The sequence below is a fragment of the Peromyscus eremicus genome, chromosome 2 (assembly GCF_949786415.1).
Source record: "Peromyscus eremicus chromosome 2, PerEre_H2_v1, whole genome shotgun sequence".
Lineage (NCBI taxonomy): Eukaryota > Metazoa > Chordata > Mammalia > Rodentia > Cricetidae > Peromyscus > Peromyscus eremicus.
The window spans coordinates 149426906-149450787 of NC_081417.1; the positions used below are offsets into that span (position 1 = coordinate 149426906).

Here is a 23882-nt window from a genome sequence, read left to right on the forward strand (position 1 = left end):
TAGGAGGAATCTAGGTGTGTGAGAGTTGTCAGTCAGACACTGAGGACATTCAGGACGAGAGAGGTAAAAGCCGTGAGTCACGTGGGTGGCAGCATGTAGATGAATAGAAATGGGTTAATTTAGCCGGGCGGTGGTGGCGCACGCCTTTAATCCCAGCACTCGGGAGGCAGAGCCAGGCGGATCTCTGTGAGTTCGAGGCCAGCCTGGGCTACCAAGTGAGTTCCAGGAAAGGCGCAAAGCTACACAGAGAAACCCTGTCTCGAAAAAACCAAAAAAAAAAAAAAAAAAAAAGAAATGGGTTAATTTAAGTTATAAGAGCTAAGCTAAGGCCGGACTTTCATAATTAATAAAAGTCCCTATGTCATTATTTGTGAGTTGGTAGCCCAAAGAAAAGTCTTAGGTCTCTACTAAGCCCAAATCAGCCCCTAGTAATGGTGTGTCAGTCAGCTTTCTGCCCTGTAACAAACATCTGGGAGAATCAACTTGTGAAGAGGAGGTTTATTTGGGCTTAGTTTGGGGGGCTCTGGCTGGGGGCCCCTTGACTTTCAGCCTCTGGTTGGGGAGGTGCATATCATTGTGAGTGTGTGGTAAAGACCAGCTCACCTCATAGCTAGGAAGTGGAGGAAGAGGAAGAGGAAGTCTGGATACCTCCATATCCTTCGGGGACACACCCCCAATGACCTAGCTTCCATCCCGTGTCCATACTATAGCAAGTGGGCTCCTGGAATCAAACCCTGCCTAGGGGCCTCCCACCCAAGAACACAGGGGCAAGGAGCCTCTGACTTCAGATGCCACTTAGAGAGGTGCACTGGGAATCAGCTATAGCCTCGGCCAGAAGAAAACGGCTAAGCCTGCCCCACGGGATGAGCCACCCCCTAAGTCCCTCATACAGAGACAAAAAGCAAAAACAGGTAGTCAGGATGTTCTGTGGTTTATAGTCAGAAAAGTCACACGGAACAGGACAGCACCTTGAGAGGCTGGCAGGGAGGCAGGCCAGGCCCGGAATGTCAGGGCCTGCAGGAGGGAGGGTGGGGTGGACTGATCCAAGTCTCCAGGAGGATGCGGGATTTGGCCCAGGCTGAGTGATAGCTTCCATCACTCTAGGGGGACTGTGGTGTGTGTGAATCAAGGTCGCCCTTGCCTAGCCATTTGGGACCACCCAGGTGGCAGGTGTCTCCAGGCCCAGCCAGGGACAGCATCATTATGAAATCTTCCAGGACCTGGCCCTCAGGTAGGGAGCCCAGGCCCACACAGGCAGGTGTTCTGTCCTTTAGCTTCACTGAACCTTCTGCAGGTCTTCAGGCCCAAATGAGGCCGGCAGCAGCTCCTGGACTGTCCTGACTACGTATGTGCCATCTGGCTTGGTCATGTACACGGCCCAGTCGGTGCCAAACTGGAAAAGAGAGCAAAATTGTGTGAGAGGCCAGGGGACTGAGGGCAACGGAAGGCATGGGTTTGAATTTGACTCTACTGTTTTCTGTCTAGTGGTCCTCTGTGCCTCAGTTTCCTCTCCTGTCAAATGTGAGTAACAATAATTACACCTGGTTCATAGAGCCTGAGGAGGAATTATGGGAAAAGCACAGGTCAATAGCACAGTCAGCTGGCCATGGGCATTCCCTAGGGGATGCCCCCGAGAGCTTTCGTAAAACTAATACCTTTTCTCCATTTTCATGTATGCGTGGAATACATGTGTGTGTACGCATGTGGGGGGGGCACACATGGGAACACATGCATGTGGAAACTCAAGGGTTGGGTCTTGAATCATCCTCTATGGCTCTTCCATCTTATTCACTGAGGCAGGGTCTCGCCATCAAACCCAGAGCTCACCCATAGGGCTGGTCCAGCCAGCTTGCTCTGGAGATCCCATCTCTGCCTTCAAAGACTGGGATTGCAGGCGTCTGCCTAGACCAGCTCGCAGTTACGTGGGTTTCTGGGGATGCCAACTCCGGTCCTCAAGGCTGCACACAAATGAGCCATCTTCCTAGCCGCTGTTGAAATACCTCCACCTTGGAGATGGAGAGATGGCTCAGTGGTTAAAAGCACACAGTACTCTTGCAGAGGAGCCAAGTTTGATTTCCATCTCCTGCACTGGGAAGCTCACAATTTCCTGTAACTCCGGCTCCAGATCTAATGTTTCTGGCCATTGTGAGCAACTGTGTTGGAATGCACATACCCCCACACAGACACACAGACATAATTAAAAATAAATTTAAAAAACTCTATGCCCCAGAGCTAGGCTTCCTTCTTCAATGACACTGACAGCCAGCATCTACTGCCCCTTACAGGTTCACCTTTGTGCCTCATTCCAGGAGGAGTTTGTGTCTGTTTGACGACTCTCAACATACTATGTTTGCAGTATAGCATTATCTACCCACTGAGGTGGTTGCTATCATTGTATTCCTTTTACTGTTGAAGAGACTGAGGCTTAGTGGTATCAAGTCGGCTGTGGTGGTTTGGAAGTGGTGTCTCATCTGGACACTTGGTCCCCAGCTGGTAGGCCTGTTTGGGGAGGTTTAGGGAGTGTGGCCTTGCTGGAAGTGCCACTGGAAGCAGGCTTTGAGGTTTCAGAATCCGTGGTTCCCAGCACACTCACTGTTTCCTGCTTACTGTTCTAGATGTGAGCCTTGAGCTTCCAGCTCTGCCACCATATCTGCCATCTACTGTCCCTCCCATTATGGACCCTCACCCTCTGGAGCCATAAGCCCCAAATAACCATTTTTTCTTAAATTGCTTTGATCATAGTGATTTATCACAGCACTAGGAAAGTAACTAATACATCAGCAAAGATGAACACATCTTCAGAACTTTCTCCCTCACCCCACCTTGCTGTGGGTCGTCTGGGACTCACTGTCTTCATCTATGAGGTGCTTAGTGATAGAAAAGGGTAGTGGGGTGGGGTTAAGAGTTAAGTCAGCTTCTTCCTGGCAGGCATGGTGAGGCTCACACACCCGGGCACTTAGTAGGTGCCCAGTTCACAGAGTCTGTGGCATCGTGACTGACATGTGGGCTGCCAGCCGAGGCTGGTCCATGGCCTCCTGTTTTTCCACACATCTGTCTGAATCACTGAGCTGTTACCAGACACTATCAATCTTTGGGGGTTTTCAGAATTAAGGTTTCAAGGGAGGAAATTTTCCTGCTTGGCAGGTTGTGCCTGAGGTTAAGGGTGTGAGCTAGATGTAGGTGGGTTTAGATGCCAGGTTCCTGGTTCCCAGGCCCATGGCTCACTGTTCACATTTGGTTTCGTGTTTCCCTCTCCCCTCCAGATATTTTTCTCCTCTCTCTCTCTCTCTCTCTCTCTCTCTCTCTCTCTCTCTCTCTCTCTCCCTCTCCTTTGCCAGCATCTAATCTGTTTGGAGAAAATGGCCATAAGCAAATGGGTCAAGCTGGGGCCTTGGGAGCCAGAGATCTGGTGCATGCTGAGAGATTCCTCAGACAGGGTCACTGCGCTAGGCAGCTGTGCTCACCCCCCCTCGGTGGTGAGGTGAAGTTCACTGTGGGAATGAAATGCGTCTGGGGTGGCTTCTCCATCTGGACTTGGGAGATGAGCTCTGTGAAGTGCAGGGCTAGGAAACACAAGACAGATAAACCAGCCAAACTGCCCTTCTCCCAGCGAGAGTTCCAAAGCAGGAATGCTCCCAGAACAGGCAGCACACGCCCGCCCTGTGGCAAACCCCAGACTTCCCTGTGCATGTGGCCCAGGAGTGGATGTAGGAGGCAGAGGCAGTGAGAGGGGCAGAGTCTGGAGTCACTTTGGCTGCCATTGATACCAGGCCCTCATGGGCTGGTCGCTCTCTTTTGACGTTACTGAAGATAAAAACGATGACAGCTGAGCCAGGCAGTGGTGGCGCACACCTTTAATCCCAGCACTCGGGAGGCAGAGGCAGGCGGATCTTTGTAAGTTCGAGGCCAGCCTGGTCTACAGAGTGAGTTCTAGGATGGCCAGGGCTACATAGAGAAACCGTCTTGAAAAAAAAAAAATGGTGACAGCTGTTTCTGTCCTGGGCTAGGGTGGGGCTGATGGAGCTGCCAGGTTCTGAGTATTCTCATAGCAAGCTACAGCTCAAGGGCCATGCTTGGGACTCTCTGGGCTCGTGGCTTTCATTTGGGGGAGACTATAGAGGGCACAGGCTTCTCTGAGAATAGTTAAGTCCTCCTGACTCAATCCCCCAATGCACACATTAACATCAGAAGCTCCCCTGGGCCTGAATGAGTGAGTACCCATGGTCAGGGATGGGCCGTAGCTTGGTGTAGAGTATTTGTCTAGCACGTACTGGGCCCTGGGTTCCATCTATCCCCAGGACAGCAAAAGCAACTAGCTAGCCAGCCCACCGTCCAAATCATTTTTTGATTTCCCGAAACCAGTAATAAAATACACATTAGGTAAAACTTGCCATTTTTGTTATTTTTTCCCCCTGACTTTGCATTTCTGGTCAGTGTACACTTTTTTTTTTTTTTTTTTTAAGATTTATTTATTATGTAAACAGTGTTCTGCCTGCATGTATGCCTGCGGGCCAGAAGAGGGCACCAGATCTCACTATTGATGGTTGTGAGTCACCATGTGGTTGCTGGGAATTGAACTCAGAGGAGCCAATGCTCTTAACCTCTGAGCCATCTCTCCAGCCTCATTTTTGTCCTTTTTAAGCATATAACTTGGTTCCTTTTATTCTGGAATAAACATGCCCTCTGTTCCCTGGCGGGTACAGAGTGTGAGCAGGCCCTAGCCCATGCCTGTGATCCTACATCCCATGCTCTCCCCACCACTGCCCTTTGCCCCTTTGCTGTTCATCACACAGCAAACATCTGGGCCGTTGTGAAACCCGCCATTGTGAAATCTGTCTAGAATCCTCCTTCTCTAGAGCCACCTGGAGCAGAAGCTGGCAAAGCTTTTGCTGACAAAGGACAAATAGGAAGTATTTGGGGTTCCCAGGCTGTGTGGCCTTCCTGTAACTGCTCAGCCCTGCTACCACAGTGGTCGCCGCCAATGCAGCAGCGACTGGGCAGGGCCGCCCCTACCAGACTTATCCACAATCAAAAAGCACACTGGGGTTGGCCTGCAGGCTGGAGTTTATTGTTCTCTGTCCTCTGCTGCCCCTCTGTCCCCCGATTTCTCTTCCTGTATTGTCCCACAGCTTCTGGAAGCTCAGTGAGGGCAAGCCTGGCCTGGCTTATCCCCAGAGCAGGCTCAATGCCTGGCATCAACAACAGAGAATGGTCAGTACGTGTGTGTTGAAAAGGGGTTCATTTCCAGTGACTCACGTGAACCCAGGAAGGCCTCGGGAGTCAACCAGCTGAGTAACCCGGACAGTAACTGTCCACACTGGCAGTCTGGTGTGGGCCCTCAGAGACCTCAGGCTTGCTTTGCAGGGAGGAACCAAGCTCTTACCTCCCTCATGACCTGTCGGCAGGCTCCGCACGGAGAGATGAACTCCTCTTGTAGGTCACTAGGGAAACAAAGAGTGGACTCAGAGCAGTCTATCACAAGGCTTTTGGCCGGTGGCTGAGATTCACAGGCTGAGTCCCTGTCCTGCTGCGAATCAGGTCACACCCCATCAGACAACTCCTGATTCCCAGAAGCATTGTGTCCTGGGAGCTGGGAAGGCGACTTGGCAGCCGGCCACACTTCCGAAAGCAAAGCCACAGTGGCAACGCTGTCCTCATCAGTGCGCTCATGAATGTTTAAGGGGCACTTAGCTGTCTTGTCGCCCACACTCCAGGAGACGGGGCAAAGGAGAGCTTGTCTCTGTCCTTCATAGGAGGGCTCGGCCCAGTGGGTGACACAAAACAGGATGACTTATTATTTTAAATAAAATGCATTAAGAATGCGCAGTAACAAGCCCACCACTGGAGCGAGACAATGTCTCACACAGAAGGTGGCATCAGCCTGTCCTCACAGGAGGAAGAGAGCCACGTATTCCCACTTAGTGAAAAATCACCGTCCCAGGCATTTAACTATGTCATTTGGTTTAATTTTCAGAACAAGTGGTGTGTCGTGGTAGCGGTTTCACTGGTGAGGTCATAGATTTGGTGAGATGGATAACAGAATGGTGATTCTAAAGTCTGGGGGCGGGGTGTTCTGTGTTTTAAAGAAATAAATGTAAGAGAGAAGCCGCGGGGGACTGGAGAGACGGCTCAGTGGTTAAGAGCACGTGTTACTTTTCCAGGGGACCTGAGTTCCATTCTCAGCACTCACAGGGTGGCTCACAACCCTCTGGAACTCTGGCTCTAGAGAAGTTGAAACCTTCCTGTGTCCTCCTTGGGCACATGTGCGTGCACACACACACACACACACACACACACACACACACACACACACCCCATATATAAAAGTGTCTGTGAAAAGAAAGAAAAGGGAATGGAAGAAAGATTACACACGACGGCCCTGGGCATGGATGAATACCATGTATGTGTACCAAAGAAGAAAATGGGCTCCTGGCATCTAGAGAGACAGACACATACTTCCAGCCAGGGTTGCCTGTGAGAATTCAGGCACCTTTGAGCAGTCCTCTGGCTTGGACTGAGGACAAAGGATGGTGCTTAGAGAACACGGATTTGACTGTAGGGGCCCTGGTGCCTGCCGCCACCGTCCCTGCCGCCACCGTCCCTGCCCTTCTGAGCCCACAGCTTTGTGACGGCTCTAGAAGAACATGGGATTTAAATTCTGACTCTCGTCCAACTCCCTGTTTTGTTCACTGTGTGGCTCTGAGTCATCTTAAGTCATTCAGGGATTGTTCCTTTGTTTGTAACACATGGGTAACAATGTCCTCTACTTGGCAGGATTTCAACAAAATGAGATAACATTTTAAGATAACATAAAGGATGTGTAAACTTTAGTTTTGAGACAGGGTCTCATGTAGCCCAGGCTGGCCTCCGACTTGTCACATAGCCGAGGATGACCCTGACCTTGTGAGCCTCCTGCCTCCATCTCCTGAGTTCGTGCATTGCAGGCATGCACCACCATGCCTGGTTTTATGCCGTGCTAGGGATGGGCTCCAGGGCTTTGAACATGCTCGGTAGACGCTCTCCCAACTCAGCTAAATCTCCAGCCTCAGGGTTTTATAAGCCTCCAACTGCTATATTGTTATTGCCTGGGTTAATTTCTGCACATCTGTTCCCTCCCATAGGCAATGTCTGTCATAATTTCAGTACTTCATCAGGTAGTGCTCTGTGCTGTTGGTAGTTAATCTGACTGTGTGTTAACAGGAGCTGCTGTGCTGTGTGCTGTGCGCCTAGCACGCTGAGCTCCCTGCAAAGGGCTCTATATGTCAGATGACAAATACTTATTGAACACTTACTATGTGCCTGGCACTATGTACTGCCACTGGTACCAGGGGTACGATAATGAACAAGACACACACATCCACTGCGATCAGGACTTTCTAGACTAATGAGAGGACAAGGCCAGCTCACCAGGCGGCAATGACCACGTGGAGGCAGACAAGGGCGGGACAGAGCAGTCAGGGGCCAGGTTTTAGATTCTGCGATGACTGAGTTAGAGCTGAGGGTCCAGTCAAAGAATGTTCGTTTTACATTTTATTTTAATTAATTAATTAATTTTTTGGAGACATGGTCTCATTCTGTAGCCCTGGCTGTCCTGGAACTCACTCTGTAGACCAGGCTGGCCTCGAACTCACAGAGATCCACCTGCCTCAGCCTCTCCAGTGCTGGGATTAAAGGCGTGTGCCACTACCACCCAGCTATGCAGCCTTCTATTACATGTTAGAGATCATGAAAGAAGCGACTTAGTCAGGGCCGGTCAAGGGCAGAACCAGGATTTGAACTCAGAATCCATCCACTCTGCCTTTGCTTTCCTTGCAGCTTGCAGACGTCATAAGGATAACTCCACAACTGTGGCTCTCCTTGATGATGAACCATGTGCTAGGGAGTTCACAGAAGTCATTTTATGGGGCTGCCAACAGCCCAGCAGAGTACTGTTCCTCTCAGAATTTTTCAGCGTAAAAAGCAAGGCTCATGCTGGGCCATGGTAGCACAGGCCTTTAATCCCAGCACTCAGGAGGCAGAGTCAGGTGGATCTCTGTGAGTTCAAGGCCAGCCTGGTCTACAGAGTAAGTTCCAGGACAGCCAGGGCTACACAGAGAAACCCTGTCTTTAAAAAAATAAATAAATAAATAAATTAGCCAGGCTGAGGGCTGGGATTGTAGCTGGGTTGAGTATAAGGCAAGAGACCAGGGCTTGTGTCACATAAAGCAGGAATGATGGTACATACCCACAAGCCCAGCACTCAAGAAGTGAAAGGCAGGAAGATTAGAATTTCGGGGTCACAGCTTCAGTTACAAAGTGAGTTCGAGGCCAGCCTAGCTCACGTGAGACTTAGTCTAAAAAAATAAAGTAAAATAAAAAAGCCAGGTTCGGAGGCTTTTAAATCCCTCAGGTGGACAGTGGGAAGGACTGAAACCTGGGTTCAGGGACCCTGGAGTGGGGGCTTTTAAGTGTCACTCAACATTGCTGCCTAGAGTGAACACTAACTCTCAGACATGCTGGCTGCATCTGGACACCTCCCCTACGCTTTCCTGATTCTCTGCCCCTGGTGTCTGCTGTGAAGAGACACCATGACCACAGCAACTCTTACAAAGGAAAGCATTTAATTGGGGTGGCTTGCTTGTAGTTCAGAGGTTTTGTCCATTATCATGGCGGGGAGCATGGTGGTGTGCAGACGGACATGGTGCTGGAGAAGTAGCTGAGAGTCCTACCTCTTGCAGGCAACAGGAAGTGGTCTGTGACACTGGGTGTAGCTTGAGCATAGGAGACCTCAAAGCCCGCCTCCACAGTGAATACTTCCTCCAACAAGGCCACACCTCCAAATAGCGCCACTCCCTTTGGGGGCCATTTTCTTTCAAACCACCACACCTGGGTTCTTTTTACTGGAGATCAAGTGTTTCCTGTGGTTTGTACAGACCTTGGTTACACGCTAAGGTCATGCTCAGCTTGGTAAGCCAGAAGCCTATTGACTCTGAGGACAGAGGCTAGGAGTCCAGTGAGGCCCCAGAATCTTACTTGGCTCTGCCAACGCCCACACATCTCCATCCTTTGTGATCCCAGGGAGGGGACTGGACTGCTCAGCCCCGTTCTGTGCCAATAAGAGCTGGCTGGCATTTCCCATTCCTCCTCTAAATCCACGTTCTCTATTTAATAAGTCATTAGTATGATAATGACTGCATTGCTGGCTGGGGGATATGGTTACGGGTTAAAAATCCAGAGTAGGCCAGTTGGGTGCTGGAAACTGCAGGTGTCGTATGAGGACATCTGCCGATCATAGCATGACCCCATTGGTCGTATTTAAAAGCAGGTGATGGGCAAGAGAAAAAGCCTTTCACTGGGCAAACGCTAACTGAGCCAGCAGGCTACTGCACCATTCTGCTCTCTTCCCCAGAACATCATTACTTTCTTGGACCAGCTTTGAAATTGAGTTATTTCTCCCCATTTCTTCATAAAGTGCAATGCACATCCCGATCTGTCCTCAGCTGCACAAAATGTTCCTAGCACAGCCTCGTTTATTCTCCGGAAGCCGAAGGGAAGCTTGGACAGCCCTCGGCTCCAGAGAAAGCTGGAAATCACCGCCTCGGTTCTCCAGGGCATATCTGGCTCCAGTCACTCTAACATGGCACCCAGGTACTCTGGACCCCTCCGGGCCAGACCAGGACAGAGCACAGGGTTTTGGAAAAGCCACGAAGTCCTTCCTGGTTTACAGGCCATGTCAGCTTTGCTCTCAGCCCCTGTTTCTCTACCAGGCTGCAACTCCCTTCACAGGAAGAAATGATTCTTCCAGACTCTGTGTCCTACACTGCTAAAGACTTGATGCTTGGTCAGCGGCTCTGCTGGCTGGGTTCACTGTTTCCTGTGTCAGTTTCCTCAACCAATAATTTGCCAAGGTTACTTCTGCCTAGTCAACATAAAAGGGGCACCCCAAGGCAACTCACCACAAAAGCATTAAATTGTTGGGCTCTAAATCAGTAATGGAACCCATTCACACAGGCTTTGGTCTTAGCCACACAGTCTAGGTCCATCACCAACAAGACCCCACCACACTCCCCTTGGAGGAGACAGCATTGGCTGGAGGTGTTTATTTATCTATTATGTATGTAGTGTTATGTATATAGTGTTCTGCCTGCATACCATAAGTGGGCACCAGATCTCATTATAGATGGTTGTGAGCCACCATGTGGTTGCTGGGAATTGAACTCAGGACCTCTGGAAGAGAAGCCAGCGCTCTTAACCTCTGAGCCATCTCTCCAGCCCGTGACTAGAATTCTTATCCAGCCAGATCCTAGCTGGAGTTGGGTTAGCCTGAAACGTAGTCAGAGTCAGTGCTCACATGACCGTAACCAGGTCACGGTCCCAGCCTGGTTTTAGACCCTGCTTTTAACACCTTCACCTGGGTGCTGCCTTCTGAAGTTAGCAGAGCTGAACAGCTGGTTCTGGACCCACTTAAGGAGAGCAGGGAACAATGTCTGGCCTCCTGGCATAATACAACCCAGTGGGCTGTGCCCTGGACTCTGACCGCAGGACCTGGATTTTGTCCCAGCTTTACCGCTAACTCCTCAGAAAGTCCCTAACTTCTCAGGCCTCAGGGCTTTGTTTATTTATTTTTTGTCTATAAAAGTGGGGTGGCCGAGGACTGGAGAGATGGCTCAATGGTTAAGAGCACTGGCTGTTCTTCCAGAGGACCCGGGTTCAATTCCCAGCACCCACATGGCAGCTCACAATTGTCTGTAACTCCAGTGCAGGCAAAACCCCAATACACATGTAATAAAATAAATAATTTAAAAAAAAGTGGGGTGGTGGAAGGGAGTCTATACCAATCAAGTGACTTTCAGTCCTCTGGCTGTTTCTGTGTGAACAGGCAGTGTCTTTCTACTGTACCTGGGGGGATTGTGTTGTACTTGCTGTTGTTGGGACAGAAACATACCTGCTGTGTCAGAGTCACCCCGGGTCTACCTGCTCTGTAAGCTAACCCCAAGGGTGGAGTCTGAGGCAGACGAGAAAGACAGGGAAAATGATAGGGACATGAAAGGGAATAGGGGCCGCTCACTCAGGAGTCTGAAGCTTCTCAGTAGCTGAGAATCAAGAATGCGCCAGGCGTGGCACACACCTCTAGTTCCAAGGGAGGCAGAGGCAGGTAGACCTCTGACGAGGCCAGCCTGGTCTACAGTGAGTTTCATAGCTGTGTAACCAGCCAGGGTTGTACAGTGAAACCTTGTCTCAAAACAAACAAACAAACAAACAAACAAACAAAACAACAAAAAAAAAAAGACAGAAAAGAGAGAGAGAAAATTGGAGGAAGGGAGGAGACCCTAGAAACCAGCCTGAATGATGAGATCCCAAAGCTTCCAAATCCCTCATATTGTCACCACTGGACAACACGGTGTGAATTTCCTTTGAGAAGCCCACACCGGCTCTCAGGTATGTCTCACTCTCCCCTGGGCACCTCTCTTTCTATTCACTGTTGTGCTTAAAGTCCACATTTGAAACATCTTTTAAAGGACCAGAGAGATGGCTCAGTGGTTAAGAGCCCTTGTTGTGGCTATTGAAGAGGACCTAGGTTTGATTCCCAGCACCCACATGGTGCGTCACAACCATGTGTAACTCCACTCCCAGGAGATCCGATGTCCTCTTTTGACCTCAGGCACCAGGCATGCGTGTGGTGTACAGACATACATAACATTCACGCAAAACACCTATCCGCATAAAATAAATCTAAGAAACATTTTAAATGTTTTTTAATAAACTCCAATTCCACTTTGCAGTGATTTGTCTTTTTTTTTTTTTTTTTTTTTTTTTTTTTTTCCGAGACAGGGTTTCTCTGTGTAGCTTTGCGCCTTTCCTGGAACTCACTTGGTAGCCCAGGCTGGTCTCGAACTCACAGAGATCCGCCTGGCTCTGCCTCCCGAGTGCTGGGATTAAAGGCGTGCGCCACTACCGTCCGGCCAGTGATTTGTCTTAAAATGCTTTTCCTCAGCAAAGCCAAGAATTTGGCTTTACCAATATGGAAGCTACTAAAAGTTTAAGGGAAGGCCTTAAGCTACTGGTGGAGTTCTGGGCTGTCTTCTGTTGCACTATCACTGATTGAGTCCATTTGTTTTATTATTTTTCCTTGTGTTTGTGGTATCTATGTGTCCCTGTATGTGTGCATGCAAGTATGGAGGCCAGATGTCAATTCCAGATGTCTTCCTCAGTTACTATCCACCATATATATATATATAAATGTTTTATCTTATGTGTGTGAGTGTTTTGCTTGCATGGATGTCTATGTGCCACGTGCATGTTCTGACACCTGCAGAGACCAAAAGAGGGTGTTGGATTCTGCGGAACTGGAGTTACAGATGGTTGTAAGCTACCATGTCAGTGCTGGGAACCAAACCTCGGGTTCTCGGGAAGAGCAGCCAGCGCTCTTAACCCCTGAGCCATCTCTCCAGCCCCCATCTTATTTTTTGAAAGGTGTTCTTTCACTGAACCCGGAGCTCACTCTTTAGACTGGCTGGCCAGCCAGCTCCAGGGATCGGCCTGTCTCCGCCTGCCCAGCGCTGGGGTCAAGGAGCAAACCAGCACTACTTCTTTTTACCGTCCTTAGGATCTGAACTCAAGTCCTCAAGCGTATGCATCAAGTGTGCTACTGACCCAGCTCCCCCCACCCCCACCTCAATGACTTTTTGAGACAAGGTCTCAAGTAGCCAAGGCTGACCTTGAACTCACTATTTAGCCAAGGCCGACCTTGAATTTCTGATCCTCCTGCCTCTATCTTCTGAGTGCTGGGATTACAGGGGTGTGCAACTATATCTAGTTTTATTTGATGCTGGGGTCAAACCCAGGGTCTTTGCATACTAGGCTACCACTCTACCAACTAAGCCATGTCCTCAGCCTCAGACTTACTTACCTCCTTATCCCTAGCACTCAGCCACAGGGCCTACCCATGTCTGCCAAGAACATGTACATTAGACAGGGGTCTGGTGAATGAATGAATGAATGAATGAATGAATGAGTTGTGTACTGGGAAATGTTAGCTGGAGGAATGATGTTCTGCCTATCTGGCCTATCGCACTCACCTGGAGATAGCAATAGCCCTGAACTCCTTGTATCCTTCTGAGATGGCCTTCTGGATGGCAGTCCGCTCGGCGCACACACCCAGTGGGTAGCAGGCGTTTTCTATGTTGCAACCTGAGTGGAGAGAAGAGACCAGTGGTACAGGCGACAGAACTGTTTCCTGATGTGGATGTTGTAAGAGGTTCCTTGTGCTTTTATATCAACTTGACACACAGTTAAGATAGAGTCATTTGGGAAAAGGGAACTCTAGTTGAGAAAATGCCCACACCAGCAAGCCTGTGGGGCATTTTCTTGATTGATAATTGATGTGGGAAGGCCCAAGCTCATTGTGGGTGGTACCCCTGTAGGCTGGTGGTCTTGAGTACTTTAAGAAAGCAGGCTGTAGGGTTGGGGATTTAGCTCAGTGGTAGAGCGCTTGCCTAGCAAGCACAAGGCCCTGGGTTTGGTCCTCAGCTCCAGAAAAAAAAAGAAAGCAGACTGACCAAGCTATGAGGAGCAAGCTTATAAGCACTACCCCACCCCCCAGCACCCCACCACCCCACCTGTGGCTTCTCCAGTTCCTGCCTTGAGTTCCTGCTCTGACTCCCCTTAGTGATGGACTAGGATGTGAAAATGTGGGTGAAGTGGACCCTGTCCTCCCCAAGTTGCTTTGTTCATGGTCTTCATCACAGCAATAGAAACCAAACCCTAAGAAAGACACTCCCCTAACCCAGGCCAGGGAGGGGCGATGTGTCCAGAAGCACTGAGGGACACCGAGGCACACTGTGGAGTGGATTTTCCAAGAATGCTCACATCTTTGTTTCCCTAAGGTCTCATCCTGGTTCCCACGCAGAAGACACCGCAACTGGGCGGATGAGTAGCCTCATCACCCCTAAGGTCAAGGTCAAGGCGAAGAGATGCTGAGGCTTGACAAAGTCAACAGAGAGTTGATGGTGGTAGGGTGTGAAGAGACGGATTGCATTCCAGTGTGCAGAGGAGAAAACATAGACTCCTCAGGTCTGGATCTAAGAGATGCAAGTGACAGGGAGGGCCGGCATGGGTCTGAATGCTTTTGTTTTTTATCTTACTCATTTTTATTTTATGTGTATGTTTTGCCTACATGTATGTATGAACACTACATGTGTGCCTGGTGCCCACAGAGGGCGCTGGATCCACTGGAACTGGAGTTACAGATGGTTGTGAGTCACCGTGTGGGTGCTGGGGACTGAACCAGGGGCCTCTTTGAGAGCAGCCAGTGTTCTTAACTTCTGAGACATCCTTCCAGCCCCCCAACACTCTTAGCAAATGTGTCACCAGTGATGATGTGACCAAGGAAGAGGTTTCTATAGAGCTAAGCTAGAGACCCCAGTTTGAACCTGTGCGTGAGAGCACACTCTAGTGTGTACGGCGGGACACTTGGACAGGGTTCTCATTTCCAGAACAGCCTTGCAGAACAGAGCAATGCAGCCCACGAGCCTGGACTGCAGCCCCCTCCTAGTCTGCCGGAGTGGAGAGAGATAGGCACCATCTTCCTGCAGGCACCGGTCTGCATTTGTTCCTGCCTGTCATGCTACCCGTGCGCGAGTCCAAGTGTTCTTTATGATGCTGTGGTATTTTGTCCCTAAGTATGTATCGGATGTGGAAGCTGTAAGAGAAGTCACTGAACATAGAGCTGTTACCGGAGCCAGTGTCTTCTCCTGGATTTTCCTGTTCCTTCATGATCTATGTTAGCATATCGGGAGTAATACATTTATTATGTAGCTCATAGCTCTTGGGACCATAAGAATCCATGGTCCAGAACTGATCCCTGTCACTAGACCTTTGGCAGGATGCCATTGCGGTAAGTCTCCTGGGAGAAAGGCCAGTGTGTTTCATGGCCAGGCTGGGGCTGGCTTGGAGTTGCCAGGTAGTGACAGGTCCCTATATCGGGGAAGAAGGGCAGGTGTACACTGTGGTACTACAGGTGGACTTCAGTGAACAGTGACTGCTTTTGACATCTTGGTATCACTTCCTCCTTTTTTATTTTGTTAGTGTGTGCATGTACATGTCTGTATATATGTATGCACGTATGTACATACGTGTGCACACATGTTCAGAGGCTGATGTTGGAAGTCTACCTCAATCACTTCCCACCTTATTTATGATTATGTGTATACAAGTATGGGGGCGTCTATGCACATGTGAATGCAGTTGCCTGTGGAGTTAAGAATAGGGTGTCTGATCCCCTGGAGCTGGAGTTACAGATGGTTGCGAACCGTCTGACACGGGAGCTGGGTACCAAACTCCAGTCCTCTGCAAGAGCAGTTGGCGCTCTTAGCTGCTGAACCACCTCTCCAGCCCTAACCTTTTTTTTATTTATTGACTATTGTTATTTTTTTCTTCCGAGACAGGGTTTCTCTGTGTTGTTTTGGTGCCTGTCTTGGATCTCGCTCTCTAGACCAGGCTGGCCTCGAACTCACAGAGATCTGCTTAGCTCTGCCTCCCGAGTGCTGGGATTAAAGGCGTGTGCCACCATCACCCGGCACTATTGTTATTTTTTTTTTAAAGACAGGAATCTCTTACTAGACCTGGAGCTCCTCAATGCATCTAGTCTGGGTGGCCATCAAGCCCCAGGGACCCCACTGCCTGTGTTCATCTGTCCTGATCTGGGACAAAAGGTACACACTGCCGTGCCAGCTTTTCACATGAGCAAGCACTTTATGGATGGACTCATCTCTCCAGGCTCTTCTTCCTCCATTTTATAAAGGGTCACCTCATTTCCAGCAGGTATTCAAACAGAAGCACATCCTTTCTCACATGGTCCTGGCTTACAGATGAGCATCTGACCAAATTGGTCAGTCAGGGTTCTTCCCCATGTAGACCTTCTGTTCTGCCCTGAAACAGCCCTGAGGATGGCCACATTCCCGTTTGTTCTGGAAGGGACCGTTAGAGAGCCTTTGCACAGATGAACGAGGGACGAGGAAAGCCCTGTACCTCTGCAGCTGTCCCCGAGGCCTGGCTATTCTCCAGTTCCTTCCACGGTGTGCTTATGCGAGCTCATACACTTCTTTAGTCTACATCAGTTCATGTGTATCTCTGTCACTGCAGTCATGAAGAAGCCAAGGAATGCAGCCACGATTCAGGATCTCAAACACCCTGAGGACATTCCTATAGCTAGCCATCAAGGTCTCTTCCCTTATCTGGCCACTTCCTTCTCCTGAGGCTACCAGTGTCCAGCTATCAGAAGCCCCCTTTGGTTCACCTAATTAACCTGTCCAATCAAAATTAAACACCTCATCCTAACGTGGGGTTTCTCATTTTACCTTTATAAACCATCATTTGCCTATGTGCCGCGTCTGTCCTCCCTCTGTCCAAAGGCAGTCCTTTGTCTCTCCAGGACAAACATCCCTGCCCCTCTCCCTTGTTCCCTTCCCCTTCTCCCTCATCCCCTATCTTCTTTCCCACCACACCCTAGCCCATTCTAACACAGACCTTCCCTCTTTCTCTTCTTAAAATGATACCTACAAGGTCATTTGCTGCTGTTTTCTGCCTGAGTCAGAAAGCAACCACTTTAACTTTTCTTCCCTGCTTCATAAAGGACCTCTCTGTGAAAACAGGTGTTTAGATGTAGTTTGTGCATAATCTGGGGTCTGCGAGGGGGCCCCTGCTATGTGGGAGTCCCCTTTAGGTATCGAACTTCAAATGTCATTACCCATGCTGAGAAGTTCCATGTCGCCAAATCAAATGAAGTTCTCATCTGACCTTCTTAGAAGTCAGGAGAGACAGATAGAGCACATTTACAATTCCAGAAATTGACAGATGGAGGCAAGAGGATCGCAAGGCCAGCCTTAGCTACATAGAGTTGGAAGCTAGCCTGGGCTTCATGAGACCCTATCTCAAAAAAAGAAAAATAAGAATCAAACTTGGAGTAACTTCATCTCTTCTGTTTTATTTTTCTGTTGTCTAGTGTCTTGGTCTTTCCGCTATGGTTTAGGTGCTGAATGTCCCCCAAAGTCTTAGTACTCCCCAGGGTGGCACTATCGGGAGGTTCTGTGTCCTGGTAAGAGGTGGGACCTTGTGGGGGCTTCTTAGGTCAGCAGAGGAGCATCCTCACTGGGGGTTATGGGGAACCAACTGTTTGTCTTGCTGCTACTGGCCTGTGGGGGAGTTTCTGTGTTATGTGTGTGGTCCTGGCCAGAGGCCCAGAGCACAGGGCTGCTGGACCTTGGACAGGGACCTGCAGAGCTAGGAGCCAAAGCAAACCTTCACTGAATCAGTTTTCACCGAAAAACAGCAGAATAATGAAATTTCATGACTAGCAGCTCCTTCCTTTTTCCAACTGGCCTGAGAATAAAATGTGAAATTACACAACAAAGAAACCTTTACTGTAAAGTCAACTGTATTTCATTCCATGCTGCAATACTGCAGGACAACGCACCCCACTGGGAAAGTAACTGAAAAGGCCAGCCAGGCTTTGCCTTGTTTCTGCCTCGGGTCTGCTCACCTATATCTGCTTTTTCTTCTCTCTCTCTCTCTCTCTCTCTCTCTCTCGACCTAGTTAAGTCAACTGGGTAAGTAGTTAAGGATGACCCAGAAAGTTGTGTAGTAATTTCCTCCCCGACTGAAACATTCCATTCTCCTGAAAAGTTCATTAAGACAGCAAGTCAACAACTCAGAATACCTTCAGGAAGTCCCTGAAACTGACGCGATTCACTAGGCCCCTCCCTCCGCAAGAATAAAGAGCAAAGCATGCCGAGAATCACTCTCGGACAAATGGAGCTGCCTGGAAGAGGTTTAGACCAACTGAACCACCTGGAAAGGACACTCCAACGTGTTGAGCCCTGTGCAAGATGTGCCGTGTGTTCCAGGTGCCCAGCTTTGTGAGCTGTTGCCATGCTGGATGGGCTTTGATGATGTGGCTGTTTTCCAGTCATTTCTGCTCCTATGAGTAACCCCTCACCCGTGTTCCTGTAAGTAACCCTTATTAAACTCAGTGGCTCATCAAGTTAGACTTTGGTGGTATCTGTACTTTGGTCTGTCATGAGTTCCCTATCTGGGGTCAGTAGATGTGTGTTATATTTTCCCAGGAAAAGTGTCACAACAGCGCTCCTCCTGAGTGTGCCCAGCCCGTCAGTGCCTCACTCCTCCTGTCCTGACACCTGTGTGCATCCTCGTCCCAGCTCTTCCTCCCTGTCTGCCTCTCTCTCCTCACTAGCTACTGCACTTGGTGCATCATGGCGGCACAATTGTAGTTATCAACGGCCACGCCTGGTGGCCGATCTGTGAGGGGCACAAGGCCCTAGCCAGGGTCGGGAGTAACTTATTCTGAGAGAGTGACGGCAAGGCTGTTAGCAGGCAGACTTGCTTTTGAATTGCGTGGGATGCCACCTTCTTGTGCTGCTGAGAGCCTGGGCTGTTGTTTATTGGAGCTGAGCACACAGCTCCTGCTGTAAGTTATAAACTCAGTGTCTCGAGTGGGCCGTGCCCTTTCTGCTCCCTAATCTCACCACTCACCCCACGATGCTCCACGTTTTCCTCTGGTTGCTTGGAGACCCCTTCCCCGCAAGCCCTACTTGATTTCATGGGCCCTCCGTTTATTCACCTGGCCCCTTTCAGTCATGAGGAAAGAGATCCAGGACTTCCGCTAATGTCTTCCATTTGTTCACCTTTGACAAAAATTCTGTCTCTTCAGAGACAGTTAGAGGAGCCTAGGTCCCTGGGGCAGAGGCTAAACACTTTTAACATGTGGGGAGATGGTTTGGTGTCTAAACAAAGCATCAGTGCAAGCCTGAGGACCAGGGTTTGAATCCCAGCACCTTGTAAATGGCAGGTGGGCAGCCTCTCTGTAATTCCAGCACTCACTCAGAAGGTAGATTTGGGGTGTCCAGAGCAGGCTAGCTAGCTAGACTAAAATGTGGTGAACTCTGGGTTCTGTGTGCTCTGGGTTCAATTGCAAGACCCTGCCCCCAGTGAGTAAGGGAGACAGGGATGAAGACCCGTGGTGTCTGCCTCAGGCCTCCACATGCACCTGAACACACATATAAACATTCGTGCATACCACACAAATACTTTCCTGTTGTTTTATTTTTGTTTTTGTTTCTTGAGACAGCATTTTCTGTGCAGCCCTGGCTGTCCTGGAACTCACTCTGTAGACCAGGCTGGCCTCAAACTCAGAGCTCCACCTGCCTCTGCCTCCCTCATGCTGGGATTAAAGGCGTGTGCCACTGTACTCCACTAAAGAATCTGTTTTTTGAGACAGGATTCTCACTATGTCGCCCTGGCTGTCCTGGAACTCACCCTGTAGATCAGACTGACCTTGAGCCCACAGAGATCTGCTGACCTCTGTCTGAGTGCTGGGATCAAAGATGTACGCCACTACGCCCAGCTACACACACATTTTTGTTTTCTTTTAAATGCTGTTGAGATTGTTAGTTTTGTACTGAGATTTCAGGTTCTTTCTGGGAGCCTACTTTGATGTTTCTCTGTGACTGAGGGAAGCTGTCAGGAATGCTCACCATTCAGCAGACCCTCCCTTCTTTCTGGGATTCTAGAGCAGGAACTCTTCAGAGGAACGTGCACCCTAGCTGCAAAGCCGAGCTTAACCACGCCCATTGATGGCATGACTTCTGCTTCAGGTCACGTTCTTCAGCTAGAAACCTTTACTCCAGGTAAGACACGCCTCAGTGAACTTTCAAACACATCTAACCTATAGCCATGGGCAGCGTGTGGTTGCCTGCAGCCAAGGATAGCCAGGATTGGTGGCCCAACACAAAACTGTAGCCTGTGAAAGCACTGTGAGATTTTTTGGGCTGAAGCGACAGCCCAGTGGCTAAAAGTATGTACCACCCTTGCAGAAAAACAGAGTTTGGTACCCAGTGCAACATCAGCCAGCTTACAGCCTCCTGTAGCTCCAGGTCTAGGGGATCTGATGCCTTCTGGCCTCTTTGGGCCCTTGCACCCACTGTTCATACCCACACACAGACTCATAGACACACAAAACACAGACCGACAGACATATACAATAAAAAAAAAAAAACTTTAAAAAACATTTTTTTTTTGCCAGGTGGTGGTGGCTACGCCTTTGATGCCAGCACTCGGTGGGCAGAGGCAGGCGGATCTCTGTGAGTTCGAGGCCAGCCTGGGCTACAGAGTGAGTTCCAGGACAGACAGGGCTACACAGAGAAACCCTGTCTTGAAAAACCAAAGAGAGAAAGAGAGAGAGATTTGTGTGTGTTTTGTTATGTAAATTACAACATTCATTTGTAATGTCAAAAGGTTGGACACACCTGCCCCTCGACCTACAACTATTCCAGTGACCACCTCTGCCTGCTCTGGACCCTGCAGAGGCTCTCACCCATAAAGTCCAAAGAGGGACACTCCCAGCCAGGTGGTGGTGGCGCACGCCTTTAATCCCAGCACTCGGGAGGCAGATGCAGGTGAATCTCTGTGAGTTCGAGGCCAGCCTGGTCTACAGAGCGAGTTCCAGGACAGACTCCAAAAGCTACACAGAGAAATCCTGTCTTGAAAAACCAAAAAAAAAAAAAAAAAAAAAAAAAAGGGACACTCCCTTGATGACTCAGGAAGGCTTGTGATTGACAGATGGGAGGGCTGACATTGGTCTTGATAAAACCTGGAGTGGCTGTGGTTGGTGTGTTTCAGTTTGCACGTCACAACTGTGAAAACCCACCTCTTCCTGAGTCTGTGGATGAAAGGCTTATATTGAGGGTTTTTTTGTGTGTGTGTGCCTTCTTGTATTTGTGACAGGTAGAGACGCTTGCTATCACTGGTAGAGCAAGATGAGTTGGTCATGCAAAGAAAAGACAAGAAAAACAGTGGCGGCGGTGACGCTAAGGGACAGAAAAGGTGGCTGAAGCGTTTCAGGGGACCCAGGACAATGAGGAAGAGTGTGGAGAAGGCAGAAAGAAGCTTGGGGAAAAGCCAGGATGAAGTACTGCGTGCCTCAGGCTTCAGAGCTCTAGGTAGTGGACAAGCCTTAAATAAGCCAAGGGTGCCATAATGGAACTCACTAGCTGCTGAGCACTGTCCAGGCTACGGCAGCCAAAGCCCAGAGCCGTGAGTCTCTCGTGTGAGCGGCTGAAACTAAGTCTCTGAGTTTTAGGGTGGGGAGCCACGCACACTTCGTTCTCTGGACTTGGAGTGCTAAGCCCTTCTGTCTGTCTGTCCACACCACAAACTTTGGGCACTAGGGGGCCCAGCACTAGCAAGCTAAAAGAGTATCCCTCCTTGTCTACTTGTGATTTCTCCATCCCGGTGGACAAAAGGACCCTCAGTTCAGTGGTGACATTTCTGCACATCCACCCTGCAGCAAGGATCTGCCCAAAGAGCGTGAGTTTGGAATGAGGTCTAGAGTGGGGTGCCATGGCTGTCAGAACGAAGAGCAGAGGCTGCTTGCAGCCTTGTTCCCTAGTGGGTAGAGACCCACCTGCCAGGTAACAGAAAGTAAACACCCATCAGAATGACATGCAGCAGGCTGGGTGTAGTGGCACATGCCTTTAATCCCAGCACTAGGGAGACAGAGGCAGGGGATCTCTGTGAGTTTGAGGCCAGCTTGATCTATGGAGTGAGTTCTGGGACAGCCAGGGTTACCCAGAGAAAGCCTGTCTTAAAAAAACAAAGAATGGCACCTGAGTTCCCGAGCCAGTCTGCCCTGAAATTGGAGTGACCCTGCAGGACTGTCGCCCAGGACACTCATCTGCCTCCCCCTGCACTGGCTGTGGGATTTCAAGAGATCTCCCATACCCGGTTTACAGAGTGCTCCTTATTCTATTGTAGCTTCTAACTTGGCTCTTGGTCCCTGCCTACCTCGTTCCCAGCACAACCCAGCTCCGCCTTTGGCCATTTACCTTATCATTCCCCTGCCCCATCTGGCAGAAAAATCCTGGGCCAAAACCTCCCTTTCATTCCATCCTGTATCTCTCACAACACCACCTCTTCCTCCTCCCCCTCCTCCCGGTGTGTGTGTGTGTGTGTGTGTGTACAGGTGTGTGTGTATAGAGACCAGACTGGGTCAACTTCAGGAATCATTCCTCAGACGCCATCCACCTTGTTCTTTGAGACAGTCTCTCACTATTCTGGCGCTTGCCAATTAGGCTAGGCTATCTGGCCAGAGAGCCCCCAAATCCATCTGTCTCCATCTACCCAGCACTGGGATTATAAGTGAGAGTCACCGTACCTGGCTTTTTATGTGGGTTCTGGAGATCAGCACTTTACTGACTGACAGATCACCCCAGATCTCTCCTTCCTGATTCCACAAACTCATGTACTCCATAAACCCCATCTGGAGACGAACTCAGAACAACTTCAGGAAGTCCCTGAAACTGACCAGATTAACTGGGCTCCTCCCTGCCAGAGTAAACAGTAAAAAAATGAGAGTCTCTCTCAGATGAAGGAAGCTAACTTTCAAAGAAGACTCTAAGACCAGACCAGCTGCCTGAAAGAGGTTTAGAACAGGCACATGAAAAGAACATTTTCCAACTGGTGAGCTGCCTGCAGGCTGGGCCGTGTGCTCCAGGTTCCCAGCTTTGTGAGCTGTCACCCACGCTGGGTGGGCCTTGGTGATGCAGCTGTCTGTGAGTCAATTCTGCTACTGTAAGTGACCCCTCACCCATATTCCTGTAAGCAACCCCAGTAAAACTCATGGGTTCACCAAGTTGGCCTTTGGCGGTATTTGTGTCTTGGTCTGTCATAGGCTCCCTATGAAGAGTGTCACACAATGCCCAGGTGATTCAGGGAAACCACAGTACCTTAGTCACCAAGACATACAAAGGGGCATTGTCCTTGCTTCCTGTCCGTGACATATCCCAACTAGAGTGTTCTTAAGTTTACCAAAATTCTTCCCTCCCTCCCTCTTTCCTTCCCTTCCTTCTCTTTCCTCTCCTTTTGCCCTCGCCCCAAACCCAGACCCTTGCGCATGTGAGCAAGCACCCCACGGCCAGCTGCAGCCCACTCTGGCCTAGGTGGGTGTCTATAAAACCAGAAACTACAGAATGAGCTCAGGGCAGATCCGTGTTAACTCAGTGCAGACTGCCGGACACCCACACCGTGCCTGGATCCTCTCCTCTGAGATGCTGTTTGCCACATGCCCGCTCCTCATCAGCCAGTCTCAGCGCCCAGTGTGCAGGAAGAAGGTGAGGCCCTGGAGGGCTCCAGACCTAGCTCCCATCACCAGGGCCTCCTGTGACTTAGGACCTGTCTCTTGGCCTCAGCTTCTTCATCTAAATACGGATCTAACCTAGATCAGGAGGTCAGAGGAAGAATTTACTGAAAATCAGGTGAATACCAGGCATACAGGACGTTCTGAAACTCCTGTCCTGCGGGTCCTGGGTGCGCTTGATTTTGGCCGCTCCCTCCAGCCTCACCTGCAAACTCCCTTCCCCACCCCAGACTTCTAAGAACAGAGAACTACTGTGTAGAACAACAGTTGAGTTGCCCCACAGCCTGGGCGGGAGGCCTGAGAAGCCCAGTGAGGAGGGGAGCGCGTTGCTCTACTCTCCACTCTGGGTCCCATGCAGGTTGTCAGGGAGGGGACCACGGCGCCAGCCCTTACCAGAGAAGATCCTCCCGTCTCCGGTGAGCAGGGCAGCCCCAACAGGGAAGCGGCTGTAGGGGCAGTAGGCTGACTTCTTGGCCTCATGAGAGGACAGCAGCAGCCGCTGGACTTGCTCGGGCTCCACAGCACAGGAGGGGCGTTCCTGGGCCATGTCGGTCCGGCGGCGTGGGTCCCGCTGCTGGTTGCAGCAGAGGAGAGGAAGCCGATGCTGGCTGGCGGCCTGCACTGGCCGGGAGAGGTGGCTCCTCCCCCGGGGTGTGTCCCTGCGCGAGTCCAGAGACCTAGAGGCTCCCAGGCC

The 23882-nt window shown here is 50.1% G+C and overlaps 1 protein-coding gene across 1 annotated transcript; it reads right to left on the reverse strand.

The window, feature by feature from the left end:
- Positions 1 to 943: 943 nt before the first annotated feature.
- Positions 944 to 23741, reverse strand: Cda (cytidine deaminase). The gene is made up of 4 exons (XM_059256216.1): positions 23582 to 23741; positions 13059 to 13170; positions 5384 to 5441; positions 944 to 1393 (listed from the first exon to the last, which is right to left on the reverse strand). The coding sequence occupies exons 1-4, from the start codon at positions 23733 to 23735 to the stop codon at positions 1277 to 1279; spliced, it is 441 nt and encodes a 146-aa protein (XP_059112199.1). The 5' UTR covers positions 23736 to 23741; the 3' UTR covers positions 944 to 1276.
- Between the last annotated feature and the right edge of the window lie 141 nt (positions 23742 to 23882).

Excerpts from the sequence above, each read along its gene's own strand:
- Cda (XM_059256216.1), bottom strand. The coding sequence starts at position 23,735 with ATGGCCCAGGAACGCCCCTCCTGTGCTGTGGAGCCCGAGCAAGTCCAG. Across the intron at positions 13,171-23,581 it reads AGACGGGAGGATCTTCTCTG|GTTGCAACATAGAAAACGCC; the intron begins GTAAGGGCTGGC and ends CTCTCCACTCAG. Across the intron at positions 1,394-5,383 it reads GCCGACAGGTCATGAGGGAG|TTTGGCACCGACTGGGCCGT; the intron begins GTAAGAGCTTGG and ends TCTCTTTTCCAG.